General features: G+C 44.1%; 1 protein-coding gene across 1 annotated transcript in view; it reads right to left on the reverse strand.

Annotated features, from left to right (window-relative positions):
• Positions 1-13,042: 13,042 nt before the first annotated feature.
• tsr1 (TSR1 ribosome maturation factor) overlaps positions 13,043-15,681 on the reverse strand; it is a 41,385-nt gene continuing 38,746 nt past the window's right edge. Inside the window, exons 9-13 of the mRNA XM_048612320.1 lie at positions 15,006-15,138; positions 14,435-14,551; positions 13,883-14,023; positions 13,515-13,589; positions 13,043-13,300 (exon numbers count right to left, since the gene is read on the reverse strand). Coding sequence (XP_048468277.1) covers positions 13,122-13,300; positions 13,515-13,589; positions 13,883-14,023; positions 14,435-14,551; positions 15,006-15,138 — 645 coding nt within the window. The 3' untranslated portion in view covers positions 13,043-13,121. The remainder of the gene's footprint in view (positions 13,301-13,514; positions 13,590-13,882; positions 14,024-14,434; positions 14,552-15,005; positions 15,139-15,681) is intronic.

The raw sequence follows: 15,681 nt of genomic DNA on the forward strand, positions 1-15,681 counted from the left end.
TGGTCACAAGGGGAGCTTCTGCCTCAGCTGGAGCATCTGGTAACTGCTGTGGAGAACCCAGTTGGCCACATGCTGACTAACACAAGGATTTGTTCAGGTTCACCACTTCCAATAAGTGAGCTCCAAACAACCTTTAATTGTATGAATAACATCCCAGAGCCTGGATCCTGTCTTTGGATAGTCAAAAGTGAACAGTAATGAGGCCATTCTAAATTGTCAGGGAGCACAGGATCCATTTCAGCTGAATCAAGAAAAATATTGAGATCAGAATTCTTTCAATGTCACTGAATATAGGAGGCATGGTTAGTAAGTTTGTAGATGACACCAAAATTGGTAGTATAGTGGACAGTGAAGAAGGTTATCTAAAATTACAAAGAGATCTTGATTAATTGGGTCAATGGGTTGAGGAGTGGCAGATGGAGTTAATTTGGATAAATGTAAGGTATTGCATGTTGGTAACACAAACAGAGACAGGTATGTGCAATTAATGGTAGGGCCCTGGGTAGTGTTGTAGAACATAAGAGACCGAGGGGTTCAGGTACATAATTCTTCGAAATTTGCATCACAGCTGGTTAAGAAGGCATTTAACATGCTTGTTTTTATTGCTCAGACCTTTAAGTAATAGGGGTTGGGACATCATGTTGAGGTTGTATAGGACATTGATGAGGCCTCTTCTAGAGTACTGTGTGCAGTTCTGGTCACCCTGTTATAGGTAGGATATTATTAAACTAGAGAGAGTTCAGAAAAGATTTACCAGGATGTTGCTGAGACTGGAGGGCTTGAGATATAAAAATAGAATGGAAAGGCTGGGACTTCTTTCACTGGAGGATAGGAGGTTGAGGGGTGACCTTATAAAGGTTTATAAAATCATGAGGGGCATAGATAAGGTGAATGACAAGGGTCTTTTCCCTCGGGTAGGGGAGTTGAAAACTAGGCGCATGTTTTTAAGGTGAGAGGAGAAAAATTTAAAAAAGGACACGAGGGGTAACTTTTTTTTTTACACAGAGAGTGGTTCATGTGTGAAATGAACTGCCAGAAAAAGTGGTAGATGCAGGTACAAGTCCAACGTTTAAAAGATGTCTGGATAAATACATAAATAGAAAGGTTTGGAGGGATATGGGCCAAGTGCAGGTAGGTGGGACTAGTTTAATTTGGGAACGTTGTTGGCGTGGACTAATTGGGCCAAAGGATCTGTTCCTGTGCTGTATGACCCTATGACCAGTATTCTGGTGTAGGGCCAACAATATCCATTAACCCAGAAAGTATGAAATTTGCACATCCTCTATTTTTTCTTCTTCAATTTACAGACATTCCCTTGTTTTGGAAATGATCTGTGAGATTAACATTCGAAGAAATATCGAACATTGAAAAGCTGCTGTAAGTGACCAAACCCGTGACAGTGAGCAACCCAGCTGGACAATGTTGTTGTTTGTGATGTTTCCTGGCAGCTCTTTGGCCTTTCCTCAGTTTAGGCAGGCTTCCTGCTGGGTGAGGCAACCAGCTCTGAGCCTGGCTCACTGATAAACGAGGGGACCATCCTGTCAGGAATTGGAATGAGCTCACCTCTCAACAGCACATCTTCACATGAAGTGGTAACATGATATAGACCTTTCATACAAAGTACCAAGACCACAGGCTGCTAGGACCGTTGTTATTGAAAGTAATTAGTCCATACAAGTTCTTGGGTCTGAGATACACATCAAAAGGTTGTCAGGACTGACTGAGTTCCATCCACAGATTTCCTGATGAGGATCTTATCAGCAATGCAATCCATTTCTCATAAGAAAGTAATGATCCAGAACTGTTGCTTCACACAGAGCCTGAGACCCATGGGAACCTTGTATGCCGCAGCTCCCGGGAACATGCCCTTCAGCCACATCGAGGGGACACAGAAAGAGCAGGGACTGGGAAACGGCGAGGGATCTGCTCCTGGCTCAGGGCACTCCTCACTTTGTCAAGTATCTACATTGGAGAAATCATCAGAAGACCTCCCTGTCTTATTGTTGCTCGATTTTACCTCACAGTGCTCTAGATTTGTCTGAGAGAAACCATCATGTACCAGACTGGGTCTCCATTGCTGTCATTGTTTAACATGTTCTAGTGTAGGTTCTTAGGATCCTTAGACAAGATCAGGCCCATGACCCTATTGTAAGGTTACTGTTAAACCATGTTAGTTACTCCCCTGTACATGATGGTGAGGTGTAAACTATACAACTCATGGCAGAATTCTAACACAGGGCTGTTGAGGTGACATTGATATCACAGCTGCCCTCCATTTTCTCTATGTTCGTAAGGACCAAAATGAGCGTCCAGAGCCTTTTGGCCCAGGACCACCTTTTGGCAGCTCGCTAGAATAAGAACTGAATGAATTGGAACAGTAGGAGGCCATTCATCCCTTGTGTCCCTTTCTCCAATCCACATCACTGTCTGATCTTCCACCTCAGCCAGTGCTTTCTGCACTCTATTATCCTTACTATCCAAAACTCCTTCAACTGCAAATACTGAACAACTGAGTATCCCTGGATTCCAAAGATTCACAACCCTCTGACTGAAGATGTTTCTCAGTGTCACAGTCTGTAATGGCTGCCCCTCATCCCAAGACTCTGACCCTCTGTCTGAGGCAAGAAAGAGCCAGTCACCAGTGAACCCCCCAAGCCCTCTGTATAATCAGAGATAGTAGGAACTGCAGATGCTGGAGAATCGGAGATAACAACGTGTGGAGCTGGATGAAACAGCAGGCCAAGCAGCATCAGAGGAGCAGGAAGGCTGACTTTTCGGGCCTCTGTATAACCAGGCTGCAGATACTCCTGTGCCTCTGAGCAGTGCTCCTTAGAGGCCGAGACTGACACCAAGTAACATCACACGATACCAAAGTATTACCAAAACCACATTGAATTCCAGAGTCTGGGGCTGGGCATAAGTCCTAGCCACAAATTGATTTGCCAGCAACTTTTAAAAAATTTGGTTGTTGTGACACAACCCTAGAGCAGGTGAGACTTGAAAATGGACTTTCTGGCTCAGAGATAGGGACACTATCACGGTGCCATAAAATCCCAAAATGTGTAAAGTCAGTTAGTGAAATGTCCTGGAACCAGTGGGAGGGAAACCTGTAATTGTCTCATTCCTAGTCAGGTACATTACCCACTGTGCCATTGGCCCAATCAAGATAACTGCTTTTATGCTGCAGTCCAGACATTATTTCAGGATTTTTCATCTAACATAGCAGGCTCTAGCAGGACGATGGAATTGGCAGCTCTATGTTATTGCAGAGGTAATGAAGGATGGTGAGGAACTGATGTGTTTGGCTGATTCAAGTATTACTGCAAACACAGATGAGATTTTGGATTGCAACCAACTCTCTGAAGCTTGATCTGATGTAGAACAGAGACTCAATTTAAGTCTGTTCCCAGATTCACCGTGAAGCCAGCTGAAGAAATGGTTTGTTCAAGAAGGTGCGACTCTATCATCAAAAAGATTTAAACAAACAGATCCCAAACAAAGCAGTGGACCTAACGCTTCTTTCCATGCATTATCTGTAGTTTCCAATCCACAGTGAAATGCTTTGACTACAATGCCAACATCTCAGTGAGTGGGGCTTGGAAAAGGAACTTCTCCCTGGTGACTGAGAAACCAATCTGCTCCATAATCTCCAAGCTCAGGAAACATCTGCTGTTGCACTTATTTGGCTACAATGGGGTTTGGATGAAACCTGATCAAGAGATCAAACTGAAAAGTTAAGAGTTGGATAATAGGAAGAATTTTACACTTGCTTTACACAGGGTATCTGACAGAACACATTAGTTACTTTCAGAATGTGGTGTGGACTCAAATGGCATATTTCTGACCAAATATTTTCATATAGAAATTGTTGAGACCAGGGGCTGTTATTTTAGATCTTCAATGGTCAATATGGTCTCATTGGCCCAACTCTCATACATCATGTGAATGTACATCCACTTTCTCTACGTGAAGCAATAAGCAATGAATAAAGTTGAGATTTATAACAGTAATTGATGCTCAAAGTGCTTCTCCCAGATGTTCTTTCTTTAATGATGGCTACAGAGACCTCAAAACTGTGAATGATGAAACTGACTGAGATACGTTACTGGCCTCTTAGTCACATTGACGTCTCTCCTGGGCGGTGAAGATCTGGAGGTTCTTACCAAGAATTTGCAAGGAACCTCATCACATCTGTCAGAAATTTGCCTGAACTACAATGAATTACTTTGAAACAATGAGTGTATTGTAGGCAGATGCACTCTCGAGTGCAAACACCAAGACCTCTTAAACAGCAGTTAGACAGAGAACCTCTGAATCTTTGTTTTAGTGACACTACTTCAGGATGAAGATTGAGCAGCTTCCCTGCTCCTCTTCAAACACAGCTGTGGGATCTTAAACATCCAGCCACTGCAAGTCTGAATTCAAACAATGGACTGACATCACAGAACTAGCAGATTACCAATGTAATGGCTTGAAATCAAAAAGAGGCATCTGGCTTAGTTGTATTTATATGATCAGATTACTTCTTTTCAAAGCTATTATAACTTATGCCAGTCCAAGTGAACAGCTTGAGCAGCAGCTCCTGTTCAAAATAATGCAACGTTTGGAACTCAACTGAGGAGTCTCATAAACAGTTCAAACTTTTCCACTTGAACAGTTTCCATTCACAACATGCAGTTGTCTCCAAAGAAAGGTTATTGGCAGCCCACATTATGGATTTGTAGCAGTGAAGGCTTTGGGACAAAGCTCAAGAGTTTAAGAGTGAGACAATGAGTTCAAGTTTAGAATGCATTCTGGTTAAAAGGGATAGTCACAAGAGATTCAGTACAATGACTGTAAACTGGGGCATGTTTTGTTAGTTCAGAATTGAAAGGAGCTTGGTCGCAGGAAAATATTTTCCCTCAATTGGACATTTTGTACCAGGCTGACTGTGAGAATTTGGGACAGTTACATCCATCAGTGTTTCTGTCAACCACTCCCAACTGCTTTCTATAAGAGGTAAAGATGAAGTAAGTCTTTACCTTCCAGAAAAACATTAAACACAAATTCTTCAAATTTGCTTTTTCTGCTGTAATGCTCTTAATCTATCAGCTCAAGAGGAAGCCATTCAGCCTACTGTGTTTATGCTGTCTCTTTGTGGCATGACCTGAAACTAATCACACTGTCTTAATTTTACTCCACAGCTCTGTAATCCAAACTGATCCCATTGTCCCACTCTCCTATTATAATCCTGTATCCTGCAAATTTTTCCATAATTTTCTTTTAAAAGAATGGTATTTCTTCAATCACTCCATGACAAATAATTGCTGCTCCATAAATCCTGTGTAAAATTCTTTCCTGGCCTGTCTTTCAGTGACAATTTTAAATTCATGTCTCCTCATCGCCAACTTCCACAGAGGAAATACTCTTTCACTAATCACTCAATCTAAGTCTCAGTTAAATCTCCAGTTTGTGTTTCCAAGTCCATTGGGAATAGTGACAGTATACCAAGTCTCTCATAGTTTCGCACCTGTGACATCATCTTGTGGAATCTATTCTGATGTCCCTTCTATAATGGAAAATATTCAGTTAAAGATGCCTCCTTTACCTCCTAGACCTCACTGTTTGTTATCTGTTATTCAGGGAAATGCCTTGGGATATTTGGCAATGTCCAAGGTGTGATATTAACACCAATTATTTGGCTGCTGAGGAGAGGGAAGCCTGGGAAGCTTTGTAAATGATAACTAATGGAACTAGAATCCTGGACCACAACTTTGGGATTGTGGGTCTGGGCCGAGTCCAGGAACTCCTGTGACAATAATCCATCAGATCACGTGATGCTGCAGCCAGGTCACATTCCTCTAGCACTGCACAATATGTGAGCATTCAGTCACCTTGAGGCTGCCTGTTTCAGGCATGTCGGACTGGGGAGCTTGTGAATCTAGGGCTGGGAAGGGTGCACTCTCTGACTGGGTGAAATCAGCTGGACCACAATCTCACCACCTTTCTCCATGTGTTTTTATTATCTGTCTGCATTCTCCAATGGGAGCTCTCTCACTGATGCAGTGGCTGGTTACTTCACCCATCACTGCTGACTCACCAACATCTATAGGCTGCCTTCCCCCTCCTTTCTTTCTGTGTTCTGTTTGTATTCAAGTATTTCACCTTGCCCATGTTTTCTCTCCTCCTGTTAGTACAGGTTAAAGCAACAACGTGTGACCAAGACCATCCTGGACTGGTACATCAATAGCAATGCCATGTCCATGTGCTCATTTCACAGTTCGATTCAGCAATGTACTATCCAAGGAGACTCAATGGACAGCATTACTATGGGATTTTTCATGGCCCAGATCCCACAGACTCTATGAGAATTGCTGCATGGATGGAATGACACCTACTCTCCAACCCCTTGCATATTTCCAAAATTGGGATGATATATTTTCTTTTACTATTTAGAACCACAACTGCACATAGGAATTTCTTTATACATCTCAATTGGCTCCCTCCTGAGCTCACATTCTCCTGTAAAACAAAGCAAATGAGCTCCTTTTCCTCAATGTGGTGGCACCTGGCTTCTCTATGACTCTCTAGGCAGCCAACCTTCATGGTCAATATACATGTTGGGATTCCTACAGTTTCACTCGCTATAAGGTGGCATTAAGAGCACCTCCTTTATATATTCACTGTGTAACCATGGTGCTGAAATAGAGCTCAGCAAAGCCATCCTGCAGGGTAATGGCCACACTGAAAAAAGCATCAGAGTGAATGGTGTCCTCCAGGGTCTGGATATTGCCATCAAGCCAAAAAGACATTCTCCCTATGACATAAATAATTAATGTGGTGCATGAATTTGTGACAATGTGATACCAGGCATGTGTCCCCTCAAAACTTATGGAGTGTATAGCAACAAATAAGTTACTGACCTACCTTGCAAAACTCAAAACACAGTGAACAACATTAGATATGATTCCATAATATGGTTAAATAATAGACAAGTGTGCTCAGAATTACACTAACAACCAACTGAAGATTGTCAGTTAGGCTTATGCTGTAGGGCACTCGCATGTACTGGGAGCTGTGTATATTAAGGCAGATGCCTGTACTTTGCAGACAGAAAGAACACACACTACTGTTTCAACTCATCAGAACAGGTAACAGCCAAGGGGCTGGCACAGTGGCTCCAAAGTTAGCAATGCTGCCTCATGGCGCCAGGGACCCGCGATCGATTCCAGCCTTGGGTGACTATCTGTGTGGAGTTTGCACGTGTTCTCCCTGTGTCTACATGGATTTCTACCAGGTGCTCTGCTTTCCTCCACAGTCCAAAGATATGCAGGTTAGGTGGATTGGCCACACTAAATGCCCTTTAGTGTCCAGGGATGTGCAGGCTATATGGCTTAACCATGGTAAATACAGGGTTATACAGCTTGGGTGGGATGATTTTCAGAGCACTGGCACAGGCCTTGATAGGTGAATGGTCTCCTTCCACATTGCAGGGATTCTATTTTCTGGTTCATTACTTAGGATAACGCCTGTACCAAAGTCAACCTGCCTGGTTAAAATTAAACTAAAGCACAGCAGTTACCTATCAGTCATCAGCAAACTAGTGCATTCTCCACGAAAACACCTCAACCAGTCAGAGCCCATTTAACCAACTAATCAGATGTTTTTCTCCAGGTATCAAATGTCATTCTCCTTTACATTGACTCCTGATCAGGGCAAGCTGAAATGATGCACCAAGACATCCCTTTCTCGACAATACACAGGCTCTGTGCAGCTACACGTGTATTAGAATGCTTAAACCAACATCAACTGGTGACTCTCACTGGCACCATTCCATTGCAAATCTCTTACTGATCACAAGCAGATCTCCCTTGCTTTGGTCACAACAAGAAAGATGTTGGAGGCCAGAATTCAAGAACATGAAGTAAACTGAGGGAATTGTGAGCTGCTCCATAAATGCAAGACATTGCTGTTCAGTTGCTCTTTCCTGCTCACCAGCCTTCTCTTCTAGAATGTCAGTTCCTGCACTTCCATTGTAGCTGAGGAGCAATGCCATAGGAGATCTTCAAATTACACGTAATAGAAATAAAATTGCTCTCTTTGGTCAAAATTGTACCCGTCTGTAAAACCGAGAAATTTCATCCAGAAATCCTGCCAGTCATTGGATATATCAAATACCCAGCTGTTAGACCAGGGGACTCTACAAAATTCCTAAAGGATAGCCAAGGAAGATGCAGGTAAAATGTCTGCCCTGGTCGGGGAGGCTAAAACTAAGTTACAATTTAAAAATTAGGGTATTAGCATTTGGGACTGAACAAAGAATTTTTTTAAACTCAGTTATGAACCTTCGTAATTCTCTACCACGAGGGGCTGTGGAGGCTCAGTTTTTGAATCTTTTTTATTTGGAGATTGATTACCAGCGGTGTACAGGGTTATAGGGAGTGGGTGAGTAAAAGGCAAAGTATTCAATTGGCCATGATCATATCGAATTGCAGAGCAGGCTCAACATACGGTACAGCCTACTCGTGCTCCTATGATTCCTGGGTCCCAGGTCAGCTCCCTCCTGTTGTACAGGACACGCTGGGTCCCAGGTCAGCTCCCTCCTGTTGTACAGGACACGCTGGGTCCCAGGTCAGCTCCCTCCTGTTGAACAGGACTGGATACTGCTGGTCTGGAAAGAGGTTGGGAGTGAATATAGTTTTCCCACCTCCTCCTGATCTGTAGTAAGGGCCAGCCTGTGGCACTGGACTCACCTCTTGCTACCTGATCGAATCAAGTTGAGGAACCAAGGTGAAGATTCTTTTGAATCTGGAACAGTTCCTGCTGGTTGGAGAGTCTGTAATGTAACCCTACTACTTAGAATTGATCAGGAGGGGCCATGCATGTGGCTTACTTGGACTTTCAAAAAGCTTTTTACAAAGACCCATATAAGGGATTAATGTATAAAATTAAAGCTCATGGAATTGGGGGCTTATGCATGGAGATGGATAGAGAACTGGGCAGCAAACAGGAAACAGAGGGTATGAATGGCAGGCAGTGACTGGTAGGGTACTGCAGGACCTCAGCTATTCACAATATATGTTAATGATTTAAATGCAATATCTCATGTACAAGCTGAGTGGTCAAATGCAAGGCAGATACAGTATAATTTGGATAAATATGAGGTTATCCGTTTTGGGAGCAAAATCTGGATCGTGGATTATTATCTGAATGGCTATAAATTGAGGGAAATGTTCAAAGTGACTTGGGTGTCCTTGAACACCAGTTACTGAAGGCAGGCGTGCAGGTTCAGCAGGTGGTGAAAAAGGCAAAGTTTATATTGGTCTCATAGCAATGAGGGTTCGAGTACAGGAGCCTGGGCGTCTTGCTGCAATTATACAGGGCCTTGATGAGACCACACCTGGAACATTGAGTGTAGTTTTGGTCTCCTTATCTGAGGGAGAATGATTTTGCTATAGAGGGAGTGCAGCAAAGGTTTAGCAGACTGATTTCCTGGGATGGTGGGACTGACATATGAGGAGGGGTTGATTTGGTTAGGATTGTATTCACTACAGTTTAGAAGAATGAGGGAAATCTCAGAAGCCTATAAAGTCTAACAGGACTAGACAGGCAAGGTGCAGGAAAGACAGTGGATTTTTTTTTTGGGGGGGGGGGGGGGGGAGGTGAGCGAGTGGGTGGTGGTGGTGGACACTGTACTGAATGATCAGCTATGATCATAGTGAATGGCACAGCAGACTTTAGGGACTGAATAGCCACCTCCTGCTCCTATCTTCTATGTAAGAGCTCAGAGCAAGCAAGCGAGCGCACAAGACACAGGGCAGAACGTGCGATAGGAAGAGAGACTAATACGCGAGAGACATTCAGTGCCTAGTTTTTAGCAAGAGGGGACTGGTGCCATGAAATGGTGGATGGTGTAGCTGTTTCAATTCAGTGTCTGATAAAAGCTTTATTTTCCATCAAAGCTGGAGAACATTTTGTAAGAAACTCACGGGAGATTATATTCATCCTGAATCCCACTCTATCACAGAGTGTATCACATCAGCAATTCAGGAAGTCTTCTTTCTTTTCTCCTCAGGGCTGAATTCACTGGATGGAGTGATAGTAAATGTGATGCTCACATTGTGAAGAGGTCTAGGAAACCTCAATGGAACCAGCGCTCAGACCTGGGCACTGCTTTTAAAAGAGGACACTGTGGCCTAGAGAAATGCAGTGCAGACCAGGCCGGTATCCTCTCGAATTCAGGAGAATAAGGAGCGATCTGACCGAGATGTTAGGGTGGTGAAAGGATGCACAAAGGTTGAGACACAGAAACTATTTCCTCTGGTGGAAGTCCAAGTGAGGGGTCAGAGTCTGAGACTGCGAGCTACCTGTTCAGGGCAACGTGTAAGGAAGCACTTTCTCATATGGGGGGGCGCGGTGAGAAGAGAGATACATGGAACCATCTACTGAAAAAGCAGAGATTGAAAAACCATTGTACAGAAATTCACAGATACAAAAGCTAATGAAGGGTAAATGGACTTTAGTTACAGATCACTCTGTAATAATAGAATGGCAAAACAGGCTGGAAGGGCTGAATGATCTCTTCCTGTTCCTACTTTGTCACAGCCACATCTCCCAGTTTGAAGGATTGCAGCTTCACTCCACAAGCAGCCTGGGTTACATGATACAGCCTCAGTACAAAGATATTCAGAGGGTGGAGCTGGTTTGTTTGATTGGGACACAGGCAACCAGTCAACTGTGTGATTCCTCGTCCTGAAGGCACAACAGACACAGAGGCTCAGTCACAGGTTTGCAGCCACTTTCCACTCTCTGCTGTTAGACAAGGTGAAGGAACACGCTGGCAGAGTGAGGAAGGAGAATCTGGAGACGTAATAGATGGAGGATGACTTGCTGATAATGGAATAAGGAGACAGTGTCTCCCAGCAACATCAGAAGGGAACACAGAAACAGAAACCAGGAACAGGACTAGGCCATTTGGGGTCCTCAAGCCTGCTCTGCTATTCACTAGGATCATGGCTGATCATCCAACTCAATAGCCTGTTACTGTTTCCCCCCCATATCCTTTGATCCCTTTCGCCCCAAGTCCTTGAAATGTTTCAGACTCAGTTGTTTTCTGTGAATTGCATAGGCTCACCACTCTCTGGATGAAGAAATTTATCCATCTCAGCCATATCCTCAGATTGTGACTCCTGGCTCTGGGCTCCCCCATCATCAGGAACATCCTTCCTACATTTATCCAGTCTAGCCCTGTTAGAATTTTATACGCTTTCACAACATCCCACCTCATTCTTCTAAATTCCAGCGAATCTAAACTGAAGCACTAGTTTCTCCCCACATATCAGTATCACTATCCAAGGAATCAGTCTGGTAAACCTTTGTCACACTCCCTCCATCGCCAGAACATCCTTCCTCAGATAAGGAGGCTAAAACTGCACACAATACTCTCAACTAAGACCCTGTATGTTGTGGAAAGACATCCCTGCTCCTGTACTCAAATCCTCTCGCTATGAAGGCCAACTTTACCATTTGTCTTCTTTACTGCCTGCTGCACCTGCATGCTTACCTTCAGTGACTGATCTCTCTGTGCAGTCCCCTCTCTCAATTCCTAGCCAGATGATAATTCGCCATCCCACTTCTCAAAGTGGATAACCTCCTATTGATCCACATTATACTGCATCTAGCATGCATTTGCCCACATCATGCTGGAACATCTCTGCATTCTTCTCACAGCTCACACTCCATCCAGCTTTGTCTCATCTGCAAATCTGGAGACACTACATTTCATTCTCTCATCCAAATTACTAACATATTGTATAGCTGGCGTCCTAGCACTGATCCCTGCGGTACTCCACCAATCACTGCTGCCACTTGGAACAAGACCCATTCACTCCTGTCCTTTGTTTCCGGTCTGCCAACCAATTCTCTGCCCTGTTAGTACACTACCCTAATCCCACACGCTTTAATTTTACACACTAATCTCTTCTGGGGGACTTTGTCAAAAGTCACCTCAAAGTCCAAAGAAACCAATCACAGGCTTCACTTCAACTCTACAAGTCTCAAAAAATTACAGTAAAATTGACAACCATGACTTCCCTTTTCTAAATCCATCCTGACCCTGCCCCGTGCCAAGCCTGCTCAATCCCGACCCTTATCTAAATGCTCACCTGTTAAATTTTTTTGAGCATTTTCACTACAACTGACATCACTCTCACTGGTCTATAATCCCCAGTTTTCTCTCTGCATCCCTTTGGAAACAGTGGAACTGATCCGGAGTCTGTAGGATCTTGGAAGGTGACCAATGTTTCCACTATTTCTAGGGCCACTACCTTCACTACTCTGGGATGTAGATTATCAGGGCCTGAGATTTATCTGCCTTCAATCCCAATGTCCCCAGCACCATTCCCCACACTAATATCAATTTCGTTCAGTTCCTCCCTCTCTCTAAACCATGTGTTCCCCAACATTTCATATATGTCTTTCTTTGTGAAGACAGAACGAAAGTATGTATTTAGTTGGGCAGCCATTTCTTTGTTTCCCATTATAAATTCCTCTGTTTCTGACTGTAAGGGACCTGCATTTGTCTTCACAAATCTGTTTCTCCTCACATACCTATAGAAACCTTTTATAGTCAGTTCCCTGCAGGTTTAACATCATACTCTATTTTCCCTTTCTTAATCAATCCCTTTGCTCTCTTTGGCTGAACTCTAAACTGCTCCCACTCCCAGGTCTGTTTGTTTTTCTGGCCAATTTGTATGCCTGTTCCTTGGGTCCAATGTTACCTCTAATTTCCCTTGTAAGCCATGGTTTGCTCACATTTCCCATTTTACTTTTGTACCTGACAGGAATGAACAAATGTTGCAGGTCACTAATGTGTTCTTTGAATATTTGCTGTTGCCTTTGCACTGTCATCCCTTTAAGTAATAAGGATATTCAAACAAAGCAAAGCACTGACCCCTTGTGGGAATACTGTAGCACTGCATCAACCTCTTCAGATTTAAACCTGCCTGAAGACATTGAGCAAACAATATCCAAGTCTTCAAATGATACAAACAAAACAGGAGAGTGTGATCCAACAGATTCTGAATTGGAAAACTTTGTTTTTTTAAATAAAAGGCACGGAGGAGGAAATCTGGCTGGACACTCTAATCCATCTCAATCTCCAGCACATTGACAGTGGATTCAGTTCGCTCCCAAGGCACTGGACTCGGAACGTAGGGATCAAATGCCCACTTTGGGAAAACTCGCTTGTACAAGTTCATCAGCACGGTATCCTGGGATTTCAGCTGGCCATCAAACAAACATTTCATGTGTCCATGAGTCCCTGAAAACAACACCATTCATTAGATCAGAGTTACTACCCCAGAGCTATCACTGAGATTAACCCAGCAACCCACCTCCAACCACATACCGCGCTGAGGGAGTGCTGCACTGTCAGAGGGTCAGCGCTGTTCTGTTGGTGGATTGGTATAAAGTGTATTGTGCTTCTTAAGCATTACAAGATGGTTCATTAGTTCAAGTGCTAGAAAGAATCTTACCTAAAGGCTCCTTGATGTGACCTCTTTGTCCCCATTTTGTTCGGAGTTCCACTGGTTTAAACCACAGCACATCCTCTGTAAAACAAATCTTCCCTTTAGTATCACCAGACGCTGTTCATTGGTGAAAGAACAAGAAATTTAGTAACTATCAACTCTTTACAAAGCATGATCAAACAATCCCAGGACAGGGACTGTATGGGGTAAGATACTGAATAAAGCTCCCTCTACTCTTAAACCACAGCAGTCCAAGAGGGGTTCATGCATTCCTGAGGCCCTGCGGTTTCTGGCACTCAGAAGTTCACATTTAGAGAGAGTAGAATCTCATTGTTCAGTGCTGCCATAAACCCTGTCACTCCACAGCTCCTCACCTCGGTTGAAGAACATGTAGCGCACCACAGAGGTTTTGGTCATGATTTTGAAGGGATGGCCACTCAGGATAATTCTCTTGACAATGATTCGGTCAGGGTCAGCCTTTAGTACAGAACCAGTCGCAATCAGGTCGTGCATACCTGGGACCAATCAGGGAGATGGAGACGACAAATAGTGAGTCAGAACCAATTACTGCAACCAGGGGCAGCTCTGAGCTGCAGCTACAACAACAACCCTTCTCCAGAATATCAGTGACACACCAAGGACCCAACTCCCCGCAGCCACTGTCAACGACAATGATGCAAATAATAGTGGTTATTCTACCACGTTGGCACTACACAAACACACACACACTCTATCTGTCCCCCTGGTAGTAATACAGACATGCCCACACACCCCACTCTCGAGAGAAGTACTCTCACTGTACCTAGATACAGCAGAAAACCCATCAGTCCCACCCTCGCATCCCTGTCCCACCCAACCCCATGAGACAGATACCTGCCTGCAATCCCCCTCACCTACTGACTCAGGTGACAATCCACTGCACGTACCATTCGCTCTTTGCTTGAACATCAAGACGGAGGCTGGCGAGAAGGTGATTGGACCATACACAGTCCCCACCAGAGTGGTGTTACAACGTAAAAAACGCTCATATTTGAACTTGTTGGCTGTGACAGAGAAAAGGCCCATTTTAAACAAAGGAGCAGCATATTCAGACATTTCCTTAATATTCAGAAAACCCCAAAGCAATTGACATCCTATGTTTTAAACGTTCTCACTATTCTTACAGACGCAACAAGTTAGACCTTAGGCCCCACAGTGTAGTTAGACAAACATCAATGTGTTAGAAGATCTATTTATCTGCTTTTAATGACCATGAAAGCAGGAATATTGGCAAAGATAACAGTGAAAATGATCTACACTCATGCTCCAACATTGTTCATTTCTGCTTGAAAGAGCAAAAAAGAGATCACGAAAAGCATCCCTCAGCACTGCACTGAAGCCTTTGTTTTATCTCTTGGTCAGTGATGGTCACTGGACACAAGATGAGAACAGCATCAGTTTGTCAAGTTCCATCCCTCCCTCCACTCGGATCCACTGCCTGCCAGGATGACAGCATACCTGCTGTGTGCTGGGAATACAGAGGGGGAGCCCGAAATCTTCGGCAGCCACAATGGAACACCATCTCCTCTTTCGACCTGATGGGCTCAGTGTTGCTCACGTGCCTCCTGAGCAGGAAATGGATCACTGACATCTATCATAGAGAGAAAAAAAAGAGGGCCAGATAGAAACACCTCACAGTTCAGGAGGCAAAACCAATCAGCCACCACCCTCAAAAACTTATGCATCTGACAACAGATGTCAACTTCACAGATTAACAGTACAATGTGCAAACCCCAGCCTCTTATTCAGCACTACATACCACTGGGGCTCAGTACTGGTGGGGACAGGTCTGTCACTGTATAACACTGGGGCACAGTACTGGTGGGGACAGGGTCTGTCACTGTGTAACACTGGGGCTCAGTACTGGTGGGGACAGGTCTGTCACTGTATAACACTGGGGCACAGTACTGGTGGGGGACAGGGTCTGTCAGTGTATAACACTGGGCTACAGTACTGGTGGGGACAGGTCTGACACTGTGTAACACTGGGGGACAGTACCAGTGGGGACAGGTCGGTCACTGTGTAACACTGGGGTACAGTACTGGTGGGGACAGGTCTGTCACTGTACAACACTGGGGGACAGTACTGGTGGGGACAGGGTCTGTCACTGTATAACACTGGGGTACAGTACTGG

Source organism: Rhincodon typus, chromosome 26, assembly GCF_021869965.1.
Source record: "Rhincodon typus isolate 14 chromosome 26, sRhiTyp1.1, whole genome shotgun sequence".
NCBI lineage: Eukaryota > Metazoa > Chordata > Chondrichthyes > Orectolobiformes > Rhincodontidae > Rhincodon > Rhincodon typus.